The sequence below is a fragment of the Poromitra crassiceps genome (assembly GCF_964638095.1).
Source record: "Poromitra crassiceps genome assembly, chromosome: 7".
Lineage (NCBI taxonomy): Eukaryota > Metazoa > Chordata > Actinopteri > Beryciformes > Melamphaidae > Poromitra > Poromitra crassiceps.
Genome location: NC_139628.1, coordinates 51,272,262 through 51,290,955, shown reverse-complemented (window position 1 = coordinate 51,290,955; position 18,694 = coordinate 51,272,262). Strand labels below are relative to the sequence as shown.

At 48.1% G+C, this 18,694-nt stretch overlaps 1 protein-coding gene across 1 annotated transcript in view; it reads right to left on the bottom strand.

The window, feature by feature from the left end:
* Positions 1–368: 368 nt before the first annotated feature.
* arap2 (ArfGAP with RhoGAP domain, ankyrin repeat and PH domain 2) overlaps positions 369–18,694 on the bottom strand; it is a gene marked incomplete at both ends in the record, with an annotated part of 247,365 nt that continues 229,039 nt past the window's right edge. Inside the window, 7 exons of the mRNA XM_083640202.1 lie at positions 369–740; positions 1,125–1,250; positions 9,203–9,266; positions 11,849–11,884; positions 14,544–14,626; positions 16,697–16,830; positions 17,237–17,365. Coding sequence (XP_083496328.1) covers positions 369–740; positions 1,125–1,250; positions 9,203–9,266; positions 11,849–11,884; positions 14,544–14,626; positions 16,697–16,830; positions 17,237–17,365 — 944 coding nt within the window. The remainder of the gene's footprint in view (positions 741–1,124; positions 1,251–9,202; positions 9,267–11,848; positions 11,885–14,543; positions 14,627–16,696; positions 16,831–17,236; positions 17,366–18,694) is intronic.

Here is an 18,694-nt window from a genome sequence, read left to right as displayed (position 1 = left end):
GCTGTTGAGTTCTCCAAATGTATTTCTTTGGCACTTTGAGCACCACAAGCCGAGTGTCATCCAGTTCCATTGTGTTGGAGAGAAGGCAGAAACTCTGCCGCCGATATCTCCACAACTCAGGGCAACTAACACAAAACGATATAGATGGATAAATAGCACTACAGGTGAGAGGAAAAATATGTATTTTGGATTTTAGGGTGAGCTGTTCCTTTAAAGAGCAGTCTGCCTCTGTCCGCGCTGCTGGCTCTTTCTCTGTCGCTCTCCAGGCGTCTTCCCCCTTACTCGACCCCACCATGTCCCCCACCTTATCGATCAAGCTCATTTCCGCGGGAGAGCGCCTCACTTTGAGCCCCGCTCCTCTCTGTCTCTCAGTCGTTCTTGGCGCTGCGGCCCGTCCTGCTCAGCACCGAGCTGAGTTCATTGAGCAGGTTGGGGGGCATCAGGCCCTCCCCGCCCAGCAGCACAGATCTCCTGGCAGGGCTCCTGGAGACGCTGTGAGGGGGGACGCCCGGCAGAGCCGTGGACATCAGCGGGTGTCTGGACGAGGAGGACGGGGACAGGCAGCGCTGAGGCTGGCAAACCCCCGCAGAGCTCATCCTGCGCGCGGCCTCCGGGGCGGCGGCGGCGGCGAGCAGGTCGTTGCGCCGCGGGCGGGCGGCCGCTGCGCCGCCGGGCTTGTGCTGCGGACGGGCATCCTTGGCGGTCCTTGGGTCGCCAAGGGAACACTTCCTGTCTGTCGGCTGTGGGCGACAATGGCAACGATGGAGATGAATTGCTGTAGCTTTTTCAACTCAAACACAGAGTTTTTCATGATGGTAAGAATAATAATGTTCACGCGCTTTTCATTGACATGTCTTTATTTATACATGAACACATGAAAAACCAAAACAAAGTAGAAAAGTGTGTTTACACTTCCTGTTCGTCTCTCAAGCCAGACTGTCTCTTCTACATACGGTGAATACATGTAGAACACAATAGTGCAGAATAAGCTAATAAGTGGTTTGTAATGACTAATAATGAAGCAATACACTACTGATATGCATGTTAATAAGTAACATATTGATAGTTAAAAATATTACAGGAGGATGGGACAATAACTAAAATAATTTCAACTCATATCTTACCTGCTTGATGGCATTGTGGCTGGGCTGCGGCAACCTCTGGACCTCGGTCACAGCGCCCCCTCTGGAGGATTTGGCAACTGCAGTTTCTTTCGAATTGGTCCTCTTTGAGCAGAAATCAGAACCGTGCTGAAGACACACAGCCAATAGCAGAGATGAATAGTATGTAGCTACAAGCCCATTTGTGAGGGGAATTCAAGGTGATTACATTGATGTCATGTTACTTGATGCTTTTAACCCATTGATACCTGATGCAGCATTTGCGTGTATGTCCCTCATTTGTGTGTGTATCCCTTTAAGACACACAAATGCTGCATCAGGTATCAATGGGTTAATGTTGACGCATTGTGCTCACAATAAGTCCTACTCTCACTGTATGTGAAGCTTGCTCAAGCCTTGCCGACCATTTACCGTCTTTGGCTTTTAGAGATTCCAGTAAAAAAATTAAGGGTAACACACACGCGCGCGCGCGCGCACACACACACACACACACACACACACACACACACACACACACACACACACACACACACACACACACACACACACACACACACAGACAGTCCATTAGTGTGACCTGAAGCAGACTTCCAAAATATAATTCACAATTTCCACGAGTCATGTTTTACCTACGTCATCACTTGCTATAACAGACCACCTCTGTGGAGCAGCAGAACAACAACAAAACTAACATCTGTCACTCTTATCTATAGAAGACTTGTAACAACCGCAGCAGTAGATGATCTGCCTAGCAACACAAGGGGTGCAGGTTCGAGTCCCCATCTTGCCTCCACCTTGGTCGGGAGGTCCAGAGGCACAATTGGCCGTGTATGCGAGTGGGAAGCCGGATTAAGGGTATGTGTCCTGGTCGCTGCACTATAGTGCCTCCTGTGGTCGGTCGCGGTACCTGTTAGCGGGGGGGGGGGGGGGACGACTGGGGGGAATAGCGCGATCCTCCCACGCGCCATCTCCTGCTGGTGAAACCCTCCTCCTCGCTGTCAGGTGAAAAGAAGCGGCTGGCGAGTGCACATGTATCGGAGGAGGCATAGGACTACTCAGCTCTGCCCAGATAATAAAACTAGAACGACCGCACCGCGGATTTATGCCTCCGCCATTAGTTCATTCTTGAGTCCAAATCGTCATTTGAGGCAAATTGGAAGAAATTCCGTCAAGGCGCTCCTGAGATGTTGCGTTACAGAGCTTGGAAATTGGGTGTGTGAGGACACAGTGACCTTGAACTTTGACCTTTAACCATCACAATCCTATCAGTTCATCCTTGAGTCCAAGTCGATGTTTGAGGCAAATTTGATTAAATTCCGTCAAGGCATTCCTGAGATATCGTGTTAGCAAGCTTGAAAATGGTGTTCGAGAGGTCACAGTGACCTTGACCTTTGACCTTTGACCACCAAAATCTAATCAGATCATCCTTGAGTCTAAGGCCATGTCCACACGGAGACGGAAGCTATCTTTTTTTTTTCGTTTCAGAAAAGTTTTCCATAAACATGGAAACGTTTCAAGAAATGTGTGTATCCACATGAAACCACTGAAACCGCTGTAGAATAACAGAGAAAGACAATGGCTGAGTTTCCCAACAAAGAAGCTTCTTAAGAGTTAAGAAGCTTCTTAAGGAGTTAAGAAGCTTCTTAAGGAGTTAAGAAGGCTCCAAAGAAGTGTTTCCCAAACGCCTTCTTAACAGTCGAGAAAAATAAAAAAAATAGAAGGCTCTTAAGAAGCATCTTAACTGGAGCGGCTCACTTGATGGCACTCTGAGCCCAGCAGTGGGCCACAACTCAGTGGTTGAGAAACACTGTTAACACCTAATCATGGTCATGTTAAACTTTATTAAACATTATTTATTTCAGACATGGACTGCAGTTCAAATTGCTTTATATACACAGCATACAACAAAACAGAGAAACACTACAGAATTTAAGCGACCTTGGGTTCTGTGAAAGGTGCTATATAAATCCACAACATTATAAAAGGAATCCATTCTGATTAGAGGAATATAGCCTACGGTAAAACATTTAAAACACAAGTAACCATACATACAGGGAAGATTTTCAAGTGTTCCCTAATTTTAAACACTAAAGGGTACATGAAAGAAAGGAAAAAGGGAAAAACACAAGAGGAACAGTGGACACAAGTATCTCCTTTTGCCTGACGCGGCTGGATCTGCCAGTGTTTTGTCATTAAGAAGGTGTTAAGAAGGCTCCAGACCCTTCTTACAAAACCTTTTTAACGAAAGATCATCTTAGCGCTAAGAAGCTTTTGGGAAACGCAGCCTTCTTAACAGAGGATAATTGGAAGATAATTTTAGGCTAAGAAGCAATCGGGAAACGCGTTGGCTTCGTTGGCTTCTTACGGGAGCCTTAAGAAGGGTCAAAGAAGCTTCTTAGCGCTAAGAAGCTTTTGGGAAACGCATGCCTTCGTAAAGAAGCAATTGGGAAACGCGTTTGCTTCTTAAGGGGGCCTTAAGAAGGGTTGAATTAGCTTCTTAGCGCAAAGAAGCTTTTGGGAAACCCAGCCAATCTCGTCAATAATGGCATACAACCTCTAGGGGCGCACAGTCTATAATGTGTATCTCACTGTAGCAGCAGCTTAAACCCTTGGCTTTGCGGGGAGGTTTGCCATGTCGATGAATAAAATGATGAAACCTACAGTATACAGGCAAATGCAGAGCTGTTCAGCAGGGCTGATGGTCTCCCTGTAGCCTACAATATAGAACGTTAACTATGGGTGACATTCCTGATATCATCCACTTCCATGATCTTTAGACATGTTGCAAACACATCCCAGCGTATTGGCCGCTCCTGCACATCACAGCACAGGCTAAATGATGCAACATAAATATACATTATATAAACTCATGGCATAAATGTGTTTTTATTGGAAAAAGTCGCGTCAAGTAAGCTAAAGTCTTGTTGGAGTGGACACGAGCGGAGCGGATATCAGACATCGACATCACAGTGCAACCGCGTGTTCCTCAAACCTCTCACTTCCCTATTCACGTTGTATTTACGAGGGCTATATATAGGGCAAGAGAGTATGTTGGTTACACTCAGGGTTTAGATTTCATTTCATTTCATTTTGTCCAATATTAAAATATTACAGAATTGCATGTTGTATTAAAAATAAATATAATTTCTATCTAACACGTTAAGCCTGATTTTGTTTGTGTTATTGTAAAAAATGTAGCCGCCGCTAAGCCTTCTGGGAAATATCCGATGAAGGGAGGGGAGGGGTGGATGGGTAGAGTCAGCTGTGTGGAGCCCTGAGGATGTTGTAGGCTACACGCTGTTCTCCGTGTCCACTTGTTGCTGACGGTGGTAATAGAGGAGCATTATATTTTGCTGCAAGATCCCCACTGCTGTAGCACGAACGTTACTGCCATGATTGTTATTGTTGCTGGTGGAGAGAGGTGGGGCTATGGCGTCATCGTTTCAGGAAAGATGCGTATGGGTTGTAAACACGGAAATGCAAGGGTGGCGTCTTCAGATTTAATCACTCTGGGACCCGTTTTGAAAAATTAGCGTATACGGCCAGAACGTATAGTCCCAGAACGCGGTTCCATCTGGACGAAACGGCTATATGACAAAAAACTTTAGCGGATACACCTAAAGTCGTCTCCGTGTGGACATGGCCTAAGTGGATGTTTGAGGCAAATCTGATGAAATTCCATCAAGGCGTTCCTCAGATTATCGCGTTAACGAACATCGTACGTACGTACGGACGGACGGACAACCCGGATCCATAATGCCTCCGGCCTGGCTATCGCCGGCATAAAAACAACAACTCTAGCATCTCACTCGTATCTATAGCAGACTTCTAACAACCATCTTTGAAAAGGAGGGACAGTCACAGGGTGGGCGGCCTTCTGTTGCCTGAGCCCAGTCTGTGTCCCCGTGTTGGGACCTCTGGCTAAACGTCCTCTTTAACAAAGTGTCCTTCTTTGTCCCCGTGGCCGGTGTGCTGACCTGGGAGCTGTCTCTCTCTTTAACAAACCCTCCTTTCATCAGCGCCGCTCAGAACTGTCCTTGGACCTTTGGCACCCTCCCGCGGCCCGCCGACTCTCACCACCACCACCAGCACCACCAGCACCCAGTCCACCTCCCTTGAAAGATAAAGTCCTCCATAGCCAGTTGCTATGGAAACTCCGTCTGAGCACAATGCTGGCTAACAGGTAAGAGAAGGGAAATCAAGAACACTAAAGTGCCCCCTGTCTACTTCTCTCTCATCTAGCCTCTCTCTCTCTCTCTCTCTCTCTCTCTCTCTCTCTCTCTCTCTCTCTCTCATCTAGTCTCTCTCTCTCTCTCTCTCTCTCATCTAGCCTCTCTCTCTCTCTCTCTCTCTCATCTAGCCTCTCTCTCTCTCTCTCTCTATCTCTCTCTCTCTCTCATCTAGCCTCTCTCTCTCTCTCTCTCTCTCACTCTCTCTCTCTCTCTCTCTCTCATCTAGCCTCTCTCTCTCTCATCTAGCCTCTCTCTCTCTCTCTCTCTCTCTCTCTCTCTCATCTAGCCTCTCTCTCTCTCTCTCTCTCTCTCTCTCTCTCTCTCTCATCTAGCCTCTCTCTCTCTCTCTCTCTCTCTCATCTAGCCTCTCTCTCTCTCTCTCTCTCTCTCTCTCTCTCTCTCATCTAGCCTCTCTCTCTCTCTCTCCTCTCTCTCTCTCTCTCTCATCTAGCCTCTCTCTCTCTCTCTCTCTCTCTCTCTCTCTCTCTCTCATCTAGCCTCTCTCTCTCTCTCTCTCTCTCTCATCTAGCCTCTCTCTCTCTCTCTCTCTCATCTAGCCTCTCTCTCTCTCTCTCTCTCTCTCTCTCTCTCTCATCTACTCTCTCTCTCTCACTCTCTCATCTAGCCTCTGTCTCACTCTCTTATCTAGCCCCTCTCTCCCTCTCTCTCTCTCTCTCTCTCTCTCTCTCTTATCTAGCCCCTCTCTCTCACTCTCTCTCTCTCTCTCTCTCTCTCTCTCTCTCTCTCTCTCTCTCTCACTCTCTCTCTCTGCCCTTCCCGCAAGGCTTGTGTCCTTCCCTCAAGTCCTGTGTTGGAAGCTGACAATCCGGATACTTAGCAGCTTTAGCGGGTGGAAGCCTAATATTTTTAGCCGGCTATAGCCTGCTATAGATTTAGCGCTTGCAGAGCTAAGAGCTTCTCCAAAGGGCAGAGAAGAGCCACTGAGCCTGACTGAAATGCACTAAAAAACACCTTGAAACACTTGCAGAATTAAGAATACCAACAACGCGGCCCCTCCAAAAAACATTGGCTCAACCCCACCCCCCCCCCCACCCCCTTAGATCAATCTTTCTCTAAAAGTATGGCCCTTTTTACTCGACACGCCTGAACTAATGCACTAAGAGGCTTTTACAGTAAACACCTGTGATAAACAAGATGAGTTCCCATAAAGGAAGTAAGTTGAGCCCTCCGGCTAATGCAAATGAAATGTGCTGAGCATACAGATACGCTTTCTGTCAAATCCTCATCTTGGCTTGGTTAGAGACTAAGAGGGTGCTACTGTAAAACCTCCGCTGGTGCCAGGGTGCGTCAGGGTGATGGCGATATTCAACGATAGCCATTTGTGGGGCGTCTGCGGGGGAGTGTCCAGGTAAAAGCTCGCCTATACCACCGCAGAGACCCGGGCCGGGTTCAATTCCGGGCAGCGCCGGTACTTCCGGCTTGGTCAGACGTTCCTACAGACACAATTGGCCGTGGTCTGCGCCGGTGGAAGCCCGGTGGGGTGTGAGTCCCGGTCCCGCCGCACTAGCGCCTCCTCTGGTTGGTCGGGGGGGCCACCTGTTCGCAGGGAGAGGAACTTTGGTTTCGCGTGATCCTCCCCACGCGATACGTCGTGCTCCTCACTGTCGGGTGGAAAGAAAGTGGCTGCATTTGCGACCGCACGTGCATCGGAGGAAGCATTGTGCTAGTCCACAGCTCCAGCTCTCCTCCGATCAGGCAGAGGTGGTGGAGCAAACGACCGGGACAGTGAGACAGAATTGGCTGAGTACAATTGATGGAGAGAAAAAAAACCACGCTCATTTGCTTGGAAATGAGAAGAGAATCAGTATTCATACGGAAACATGGACGTGCATTTTATTTCAAAACAAAGATGCTATTAGATAGCGAGGCTGTGTGTGTGTGTGTGTGTGTGTGAGCGATGCATAATCACATCAGCTGAAACGTGTGTTAGCTGTTCGCCCTGTGTTTGCGTTTGCCCTGCATTCTCGCTGTCATAATGTGCTGCGTCAGCCGACTGACAGCGACAACACTGCGCTGCATCTGGAGGCTAAGTACCACGACGTGATCGCTGCTACAGTCGCCTTGACCTTATTCTCAAAGCGTTTCCGCAGACAATGATTTATGTGATTTCTGAGTGACCTCGATAACGTTACGGTACTTTCCCCTGTTTATGTATTTCACCTGCCGTACAGAACAATAGAAACAGCTGATTGGGGGAAATATGCGATTCATCATATCTCCCTCGTTCTGACGTACACTTTGTAAAAGGCGATTGTTTATTATATATGATATATATGTATTATAATACATTGGGTATTTTTCACCAAATAGGGACGGTAAAGAAAGGGAGGATGTGTCCGCAATGTGCATCACTGTTCACATTCGCTGATATTTTTGGTTGGCCAGACTCTTCACCTTATGTAGCCACGCCCATTTGACCCGGTTAAATCCGGCAAAAAAAAAAGAAAAAGAAAAAGGCCGGCTGCTCCAATATCATCTAACTCTGAATTAACTAATAATTTAGCCAGTTGTATGTAACATACCAAATAAAAGCAAACGGCAATGTCTAAGAATGCAACGCCATGTAACTGGCTCGTTAAGTCTCGCATTCCAGGGAATTACGTTAACGTCTGCGGGTCTTATTGACCTAAGTGGCTCGAGCGCTCGGAGGAGAGAAAACCATCTGAAGCTTTCTTTGTTGGAGTCCAGGTATGTTTTACAAGAAAGTGCTCGTCATTGTCGACGATAACGTTATCTGACCTGGCTAACAGTGGATACTCCGCTTGCTTGCTGTGTACCGAGCTCAAAGTAGTAGGCTACTATACCCCCTGCACTGTCCGCTACAAAAACAACTCTCTTCTTCTGACGTTCTTTTGTATTTCGCGCCGTGACCGCCGGAAGTGTTAACACGACCCGGAAGAATTTGGCCCATAACATAAGGTGAATAGTGAAAGGGTTAGTCGTTGCAGAGCCCAATTGTTCAGGGGCGGTGGGGTGGTGGTTCTGCTGGTTGGGGGAAGTGGCAAAGTCCTGATTTGTGGGGGCTTTCGGGTCTCATTGAAGAGGCGGATGGCAGTTGGGTAGAAGCCGTCCCTGTGACGGGAGGTTCTGGTCCTGCAAGACATCAGTCTCCTGTCGTGGGGGAGAGGATACCTCTCTTACTGCTCGGTCCCAGCAGGTCCGTCTGCGCAGCGTTCCGGCTGCGCCGCGGCTTAGCTCCGCCCTGCGCACGGCGGCATGTCCCACCGCACGCGTTTCAGAAGCCGAGCGCTGCCGGGCAGCTGGATGCAAGATCGCGCGGGGATTTACAAGATCGCGCGATACTGTGTGTACAACGGTCTGGATGTAAAGAGCACAACACACAAACAACACAGTCTGTCGGTGACTCGCTTTTGATTGGGTCATTTTCCCTTGATTTGTTGTGCTTCTACCATGGGTAAGTATAGGCTGAAATTATTTCTTTATTTGTCATACAGTGCCTGTTAGCAGGAGGAGAACTCTTGCATTTCTTCTCCTACTTGAAAGACTACAGGGGGGGAGGGGAGAAGGAGAAGGAGTCGGTATTGGGTCTGCACACGGTGTTTTATTATGAAAGTCGACCGGAATCTCGTGCAGTTGCTGTGTCTGACTTCCGGGCTGAACGATCTGCTCTGTGCAGCTTGACGCAGCTTCCAGGCGTCATCCGTGAAAAATAGAACTGCCGCGTATCTTTAGCGGAGCGGGGCGCCGAGCCGCTTCTGGGACGCTTAAATAGATTTGGCAAAACTGCTGGATGAAGGTGGATCTTTTGAGCGGGTTCTCGTTGCGATGGCGGCGTGTTGTAGCTGGTCTTATCGGGGCACCACTCACCTTCATCCTGATGATGTCAGTCACCCAGCTGGCCGGAGCTTCCTTCTCCTCACAGCAGAAATGCCTGGGGACAGAAAAGCATTCATTTAATTCATGAATTAATTAATTAATTAAAGCATTTCACTCATATTAATTTCACTCAAATTTAACAGTTTTCTTTATATTTTCACCCCATTTTCTCCCCACTTGCATGGCCAATCCCCCCCTGCTGTCCCGGACGTTGCTCCACCCCCTCTGCTGATCATCGGGGAGAGCCGTAGACTAGCACATGCTCCCTCTGATACATGTGCAGTCAGTCGCCAGCCGCTCCTTTTCACCTGACTGCGAGGGGTTTCACGAGCAGGACACACTGCATGGGAGGAGGGTCATGCTATTCCCCCCCAGTTCCCCTCCAGCTTGAACAGGCGCCCCCTGGACGACCAGAGGAGGCGCTATAGTGCAGCGACCAGGACACATACCCTTAATCCGGCTCCCCACCTGCAGTGCAGGCACCGCCAATTGTGCCTGCATATGGACGCGCACAACCAAGCCGTAGGCAACAGGGGGGGGGGGGGAAGGGGGGGGGGGGGCACGAACCTGTAACCCTTGTGATGGTAGGCAGGCACTACCACTGCACTACCACTGGGGGCGCCCTACGCTCATATTATTTTTCGCTCAAATTTGACCCTGTGACTTGTGTGATTTTTGCGATTCCCAGGACTGACCACGCCATCAGCCTGTGATGACCTGAATCTAAATCATCCCTTTGCAACAGCGATGAGTCAGAAACGAAGCCGATGACTGAGGTGTGCTGTGTCGTCCTGCTAATGTGCTGATGTAAGTGTATGGAGATGACTGAGGTGTGCTGTGTCGTCCTGCTAATGTGCTGATGTAAGTGTATGGAGATGACTGAGGTGTGCTGTGTCGTCCTGCTAATGTGCTGATGTAAGTGTATGGAGATGACTGAGGTGTGCTGTGTCGTCCTGCTAATGTGGTGATGTAAGTGTATGGAGATGACTGAGGTGTGCTGTGTCGTCCTGCTAATGTGCTGATGTAAGTGTATGGAGATGACTGAGGTGTGCTGTGTCGTCCTGCTAATGTGCTGATGTAAGTGTATGGAGATGACTGAGGTGTGCTGTGTCGTCCTGCTAATGTGCTGATGTAAGTGTATGGAGATGACTGAGGTGTGCTGTGTCGTCCTGCTAATGTGCTGATGTAAGTGTATGGAGATGACTGAGGTGTGCTGTGTCGTCCTGCTAATGTGCTGATGTAAGTGTATGGAGATGACTGAGGTGTGCTGTGTCGTCCTGCTAATGTGCTGATGTAAGTGTATGGAGATGACTGAGGTGTGCTGTGTCGTCCTGCTAATGTGCTGATGTAAGTGTATGGAGATGACTGAGGTGTGCTGTGTCGTCCTGCTAATGTGCTGATGTAAGTGTATGGAGATGACTGAGGTGTGCTGTGTCGTCCTGCTAATGTGCTGATGTAAGTGTATGGAGATGACTGAGGTGTGCTGTGTCGTCCTGCTAATGTGCTGATGTAAGTGTATGGAGATGACTGAGGTGTGCTGTGTCGTCCTGCTAATGTGCTGATGTAAGTGTATGGAGATGACTGAGGTGTGCTGTGTCGTCCTGCTAATGTGCTGATGTAAGTGTATGGAGATGACTGAGGTGTGCTGTGTCGTCCTGCTAATGTGCTGATGTAAGTGTATGGAGATGACTGAGGTGTGCTGTGTCGTCCTGCTAATGTGCTGATGTAAGTGTATGGAGATGACTGAGGTGTGCTGTGTCGTCCTGCTAATGTGCTGATGTAAGTGTATGGAGATGACTGAGGTGTGCTGTGTCGTCCTGCTAATGTGCTGATGTAAGTGTATGGAGATGACTGAGGTGTGCTGTGTCGTCCTGCTAATGTGCTGATGTAAGTGTATGGAGCACCCATCTCTTCCATCACTCGGCACTGGAAACAATTATCCACCTGTCCTGGTCAGTTGGCAATAAAGAATCCTCCTCTCTTCTCTTCTCTTCTCAGTGTCTGGTGACGGTGCATTTTGATAACCAGCCCCCCCCCCCAAACAGCTGTGCCAGCCAAGCGCGCTCCACAAATTCAAACGCAGAAATATGAGTGAAACGACGACGAGGGCTGGATTCAGGCTAGGAAAATCCACGCATCATCGTCCTCTCCATGTTAAGGCAGGTCGTCATAAGGTGTAAAAATACAAGGATGATATCTAGATCAAATTTAAATAACTGTGTAAAAAAAAAAAATCCATAATTAGGACTCCTTTCATATCGCTTGTATAAGAGTAGGTGTCAATTTGTCTCAATGTGCTGTAATTGGATATCTCATGTCTTCATTTGTGACAGAAGGCTGTGGGCGGGAACAACATCCACCGTCAACTCGGAACAGAAATCAAAGAAGAAAAGAGTGGATATGATTTTACTCCCTAACAGTCAAAACCACAAAGAGTAGCCTCTCCAATATCACTCAGAGATTTGAATGGCACTGAGCCTCCCATTACCGGCCCACTTCAATAATTACAGGGTACTTTAACTGCAACTTTTTAACTCCTCACCTTCCTGTTGTAACAGCTATATGAGGTGGACGGGTTGAAAGGCGCAGTCATAATCAATTAGTGAATGGAGAAGCTGTGGAAAAGCAGTAACTCACCACTGGTGTTTGTCTGTGTAGACCGTGAAGCCCCAGCTGTTCAAAATGACACGGAGACAACGGTCAGTCAATTTACTTTCTGCAAACACACTTTTAAGATAGGAGTTATGAACACGGAAAAACACGTGGAATTTAAAAGTAGCAAACTTGACAAACTAAGAAAGTCAAACTTGGGAGTTTAAAAAGTAGCCAAACGACAAACTTAAGCTGTGTTCACACCGAGATATTTATTTTTTGCTCTGTCGCTTGATTCAACCCTTTGGAATCGCTCTGCCGCTCTGTTTAAATCGCTCATCAACAGGCACACGATTTGACGGACACGCGGGGGCTATAACGTTACGCAATGTCATGCTGTTTGTCCACTACGAGCCACCGTCATTGTTTACAAGCTAAAGCCTATCAGCGTGCTCCTAATGCGAGCTCCATACCAGTAGAACAGACTTCACTTCATGTCAGCTGTCAGCCTGTCAATGCGGTTTGTTGCCACACAATAAACCAGCGGTTTGTTCCAAGCCAGTGTGATCCTTGACTCGCTCTCACACGGCAGCCAATCAGCGTTGAACAGCGAGCGACTGATGCCAGCGTATTTTCGCTCGAGTTGGGATATTTCATCTCGAGCGACGAGCGAATTTTCTCCCTATCGCTCTGTCTCTGCCGCTCGGACGCCCAGCGATTTTTCTCCCAGGCGAATATACGCTCAATCGCTCGTTTGCATTGACTTTGTATGTAAACTCGACGCCAGCGACAAACTTTAATAGGTCGGTGTGAACGCACCTTAAGAAAGTCAAACTTGGGAGTTTTAAAAGTAGCAAACTTGACAAAGCTCTTTGCCATCGAAATGCAAAGAGGGAAAGGTTCACTACAAACGCTCGTCTCTAAACAGTGGAATGTATGAACTTGAATGGCTCCATCTCCAGCCCACATGTTTATGCATGGGCAGACCTCGAAATGCTCTGGGCCGAGGTGTTACAATACACTGGGTATATACACATGCTGCTCACCTCAGCCTCAAGAGCACAGAGATGTGTGGAATCACTCGCATCTATTCTGGCTTCTAAGTGAGAGAATGTCGATCGCACAATGCCATTATTGTGCGATTAACAAGATTCGGCGATATGTAAATGACCCTGCGATTATGTAAATGACCACATGGTATGCTATATCCTAGAGAGACCCCCTCTTCCTTCCTACCTACACTTTGACCCGGTGCACGAGAAGAAGAAGCGCTGGCGTGTGTGTATTTGTGTATTTGTGAAGGTGTGTATATGGGTGTTTTTTTTTGTACGCATGTGTGTGTGTGTGTGTGTGTGTGTGTGTGTGTGTGTGTGTGTGTGCGCGCGCACACTGTGTACATTAACCTGCGCACAGGCAGCACAGGGTGAAAAGACCACCTTCCTGAGGATACACCTTCCCTGAAAGCCTCGCACGGCTGATGCGGATGAGGAGGAGAAGCGGAGAAGTGGGGGAGGAACAAAGCGAGAGAGAAAGAGAGAGAGAGAGAGAGAGGGAGAGAGAGAGAGAGAGAGAGAGAGAGAGAGAGAGAGAGAGAGAGGGGGCTGAAGATAGCGCGCGGGGCCCGGCAGCCTGGAGCGCCACACTCGTGCTCCAGCTCCAGCCCCTCCAGTGCGGCTCCAGCCCCGCGAGCAGGGCCGCTAACAGATAGACTTCTGCCTCTAATGAGGTACTGGAGCACTGCCTCTTCCTGAACCCTCTCACTATGACTCTCTGCGTTCTCTTCAGCAGCACTCTCTCCCATCACTTCTTCACTCTCACACACACACACACACACACACACACACACACACACACACACACACACACACACTATCTATCCTACTACAGCCCACTCAACAGTCTATCTACGACACCGCTCCGTATCATTCTCTCTCTCCCTCCCTCTCGCCCCTTCATCTCCTACTCCCTCGCTCTTATCCGGTTTTCTCCCTCCCCTGAAGGACTCTGGGTAATGCAGACAATCGGTTGCCGGACTCATTTTTCACGCCCCCCCCCCCCCCCCCCCCCCCTTCCCGACTCTTAATTCCGACATTGGGAAAATGATGAGGAATGATAATTGGGTGATGCAAAAATACAGGGTTTGGCTCCTCGAGACAAAAGGGAGGAGGGGAAAAAAAAAATCCCCTTCTCTTTGTTTGACCAACAGGAAACGCTAGTGTGGGTTTGGCGTGTGTGTGTGTGTGTGTGTGTGTGTGTGTGTGTGTGTGTGTGTGTGTGTGTGTGTGTGTGTGTGTGTGTGTGTGTGTGTGTGTGTGTGTGTGTGTGCGTGGGTCATCAATTATAATCATAGAGAGATCATTAAAATAAAATGAAGTAGCGGCAAACGCTTCCTGTCCCGCAGAAGTGGGGCGTGATGATTTGTATTTGTTAAAATGCAATTACATTTAATCCATTTGGTTAGAGTGAAAGATAGGAGCGGGGGTCAGGAGTGGTTTGGGTGTCCCCCTGGTGGAAGTGAGAGGGCCCATACATCTTTTGGGGACAAATAGCATTCACACAACCACACAGCACACGATGAAACGATAGCACACTCCAACGACAGCCCAGTGATGCGAAATAACTATGAATTAATCTTCATAACGCAGAGATATTCATTCCAATATCATCCGTGTGAAATTGACTTGAGAAACTCTTGGGGGGTGGGGGTGGGGGGGGGGGGGAGACCAATGAGGAGTTTTACCTGGACGGAGGCTTCAGCTTCTTCTTCAGGCCGAGGTAACACTTCACAGACTTGAGTGGCACCTCTCGCTCTGCTTTTGTGCTCTACACGAAACACAATACCAATATTAAATATATTTTTTTTTTCAACACTTTATCATTTTTCAGTTTACAGATATAGAATCCCCCCCTCCCCCCTCCCACCCCAAGGCCTTGGTGGGGTGAATACAAAAAGAGAAAGGAATAAATCAGTGGTCTGGTTACAGCAGGTATACATTCATACATGTACAGTACATTACTTTAGGTGTTTGAACGTTAGATTTACAACATTATTGAATCCAACTGGCTGGCTCCTGTATACAATTGTGTCATGGTATGAGAAAAGATTTGATCAAGAGAGAGATATAATATTAAATATTTTGAACGTGTGGGTAATGACGAGAAATTGACTCGGCGTCGTTGGCACGATAACAATCGGCAAAATATTAGTGGCGTTTCACAGCGCGGCGGGCGGGACACACGGCGGTCGCGTTGTTGAATCCTCTTCGTTTCACACTTCCGAGTCATAAAAGCAGAAACATCAGAGATTTATTTCGCTCGTCGACTCCCGACACCTACACATCACACACCCCGCACACGTCACGTACAGTACCCACGACACCTACACATCACACACCCCGCAGACGTACAGTACCCACGCGTCGTCCCACATAATTGATGCTAAATGCGGAGCTGGCGAGAAACGTAGAGGCCAAAGAATATCGATTACATTTCAGCGACACCGCTCGTTTTCCCACATTCTTTGTGTGTGCGTAATTAAGCCACATCTCCAGCAAGCTGATATTATAATAATTAAGACAAAGGGGAAGCTTCCATTCACACCTCAGCGTTTTCCCCACCTCCCTACTCCCCCCACCCCCACCCTGCAGCCAGAGGTACTCCACCTCCATCAATTATCAACACGTCTCTTCACACTCCCTTTACGAATGCCATGTTTCAACTGGAGAGATGTGCAGAGAAGAAAGGCCCCCTCCAGGGAAAGCAGGCCGGCTGGTCCTCTGTGACAACGCTGTATTCTTCTTGTTTTTCTCGTCCTCTTTTCTTGAGAGAGAGTGAGAGTGCACTGCCGTGAGGATCTTTGCTTCATTCGGACAGCTGGGAAACCTGGGAGGGACACGGATCAGGAGAGAGGGTTCGGCTTGGTGGTGGAGGGCGGGGGGTGGTCTCCTGGAAAGTGCGTACGCTGCGAAGCGCCTTGAATTCTCCGCCGACACAAGCTCTAGGGTGGGAATCACCACGTTACGATATGATCATGATAATTAAGTCACGATATGATCGCATTGTGCGATATTGCGATATATTTGAGTATTGCAATATATTGTGATTACCTTTCTTCAACTGCAAATGATGTCGCCAGAGGACAAAATGTTGTCGACATCTGTTTTATCTAATCAAATAAAGTTCCCAGTCTGTCCATCTCGCGTCAATCATTTTTATTGCAGCAAAATAGGATTGTCAAGCAGACAGACTGACCACCGCTGTCATAAAAGCCTGTCCTAAATGTTGCGTGCACTTGACAATTTGCATAATAAAATATCACGATACTTGGCATTTCGTGCGATACGATATATTGCCCCACAAAATATTGCGATACTATGCTGTATCGATCACCCCCCTCTAGGGCTGTGAATCTTCACTGGCCTCACGATTCGATTCGATTACGATTCAGAGGGCTACGATTCGATTCGATTACGATTATCGATGCATCTCGATGCATCTCGATGCATCTTAAATCGATGCATCACTTTTTTTCCCCAATGATTTATTTTTTATCACTTTCTTTTTTGCATTGTATTATGATCCATAATTAAAATAAACAACTGCATGTACTTCCATTATATTTGATTTGATTATAAAAATAAATAAATAATAATAATAATAGATTTTTGACATTTGTGAATCAATGCAGAATCGTGCACGTCCGCATCGCGATGCATCTTAGATTATTTTTGACACCCCTACCCCCCCCCCCCCCCCCCCCACACACACACACACACACACACACACACACACACGCTACCCTCTGTTCTCCGGCTACTTCCTGTTTGCACCCATAAACCTAAGGTGTCCTGGGTTTACAGCAGGTGATTAAGTCAAGAATAGGGGTGTACTCACTTTGATTTCTCTGTAGAGAAGCAGCTTCTCCGCCTGCAGCATGACATATTTGTCCTGGAATTTATTCCCCGAAAGCAGTTTGGAGGATCCATCCTTGAACTTCAGATAGTCTCCTCTCATAAACTGCTTTGGCTCTGTTGTGAAATACAGCATCGTCAATACTCGGTGCGCTCTCTACCACCTCGAGAGGCGAGGGGGACGAACAGCAGGCACACACGCTGCTGTTTATAATCGCAGGTGGGTGTACCAAGTGGATGGGACGATTAAGAACGCATTATGCGCCCGGCGCTAATTTGCCTTGATAGATTTACATCGTTAGAAATGCTGTATTAGACAACAAAACAGCTCATATACAAATGCATAATATACTTAACATGAATTCAGTGAACGATCACAGAGAAATGCCGTGCTGTAGAGCGAGCTTTCATTAAGAATGCAGCCAAAAATAGCGAGGGGGTTTTGCAAAGGTTTGAATTGCAAAGTTCTCGGAGGCAAAAGGACACTTTTTAATGGTCTTCTAGCATCGATTGCGTAGCGTACCTCGACCATCCGCCACTCTCCTGGCCTCGCCAAACTTCTTGATAATGAGGAAGGCAGTGCCGGGGTCGTCCAGAGAGCTCCACTCCAACACCTGCTCCAGGATCTTCTCGCTGGGATGCAGCGGCCGCTCTGTTGGCAAAGAGAACAATGTCAGACGTTCCTAACAAGACACAATTGGCCGTGTCTGCGGGTGGGAATGCCGGTGCGGGGTATGAGTCCCCGGTCGCTCCTCTGGTCAGAGGGGGGGGGGGGGGGGGATAGTGTGATCCCCCCTACACGCTGCTACGTCCTGCCGGTGAAACTCCTCGCTGTCAGGTGAAAAGAAGTGGCTGGTGGCTGCACATGTATCAGAGGAAGCTTAGCATGTGCTAGTCTACAACTCACCCCGAGTAGCCTGGTAAACCAGCCCGTCACGTGAACTCACATTTCATTTGGTTCTGCGTGACGGTCTGGCCCCAAAGCCAGTGGGGGGGTTTAGCAGAAGCTGCAGAGCAGGAGAGCCAATCAGTGACTGCGCTGTGATTGACAGCGCAAGTTGGCCAATCAGGAATGCCACTAGCACTGCACTAACAAAACAATAATGGCCGCCTCCTTGCCTGATCGTCTGGAGGAGTCATGTCAGCGTTTGTCTCGTTTAAACAGCCATAAAGTGCAGTTATTGCAGAAATAGTTTCAATAACAACAATTAAACGAGTACAGGAGTATCGCCGCAACCGCAGAGTTTCTCGGCGGAAAAGATGTTTTTGCCAAGTGCCGAGTGGATTTGGGTTTGACTGTATCCGACCCTGATTGGCTGAAGGAGTTGTCTGTCAAGGCAACTACGCCCGCCCATGCTCCCGCCCCTGCTAAAGACTGGGTGAAGAGTTGGGGCCAGACCGTCACGCGGAACCAAATGAAATGTGAGTTCACGTGACGGGCTGGTTTACCAGGCTACTCCCCGAGTACAATTGGGGAGAAACGGGAGAAAAAGTAAATAAAGAAATAAAGGAATAAAAAAAACTTAAATTAACTTAACTTAAAAAAACAAATTAATAATCCATTCTTCACCACTGGCCGCCACCCCTCCCCCCCCACACTCTCCTCTTCTGCTGCCGAAAAGAAAACCATTTTGTTTCCAAGCCATACATGTATTTTAATTGTCTAAAATGCCGCCAGGAAATCATATCCTGAAATCCATAGCCAGCGCTACATTAACAAAATGATGTTGTTGTTCTCGCCCGCTTTCATCACAGCAGCGCAGTTCAAATTATCCCCAGCAAATCAGAACATGATTAGAGAAACACACTCATGTGCAAAATAGACCTATTATCTCAGCCTAATTGGTGAACAGGGTGCATGCTATCAGCAAAAAAAATAAAATCATCTGTATAGCAGCCCCCCACCTCCATCTCCACACTCCCTAACACAGCAGCCCCCCACCTCCCTCTCTCCACACTCCCTAACGCAGCAGCCCCCCAC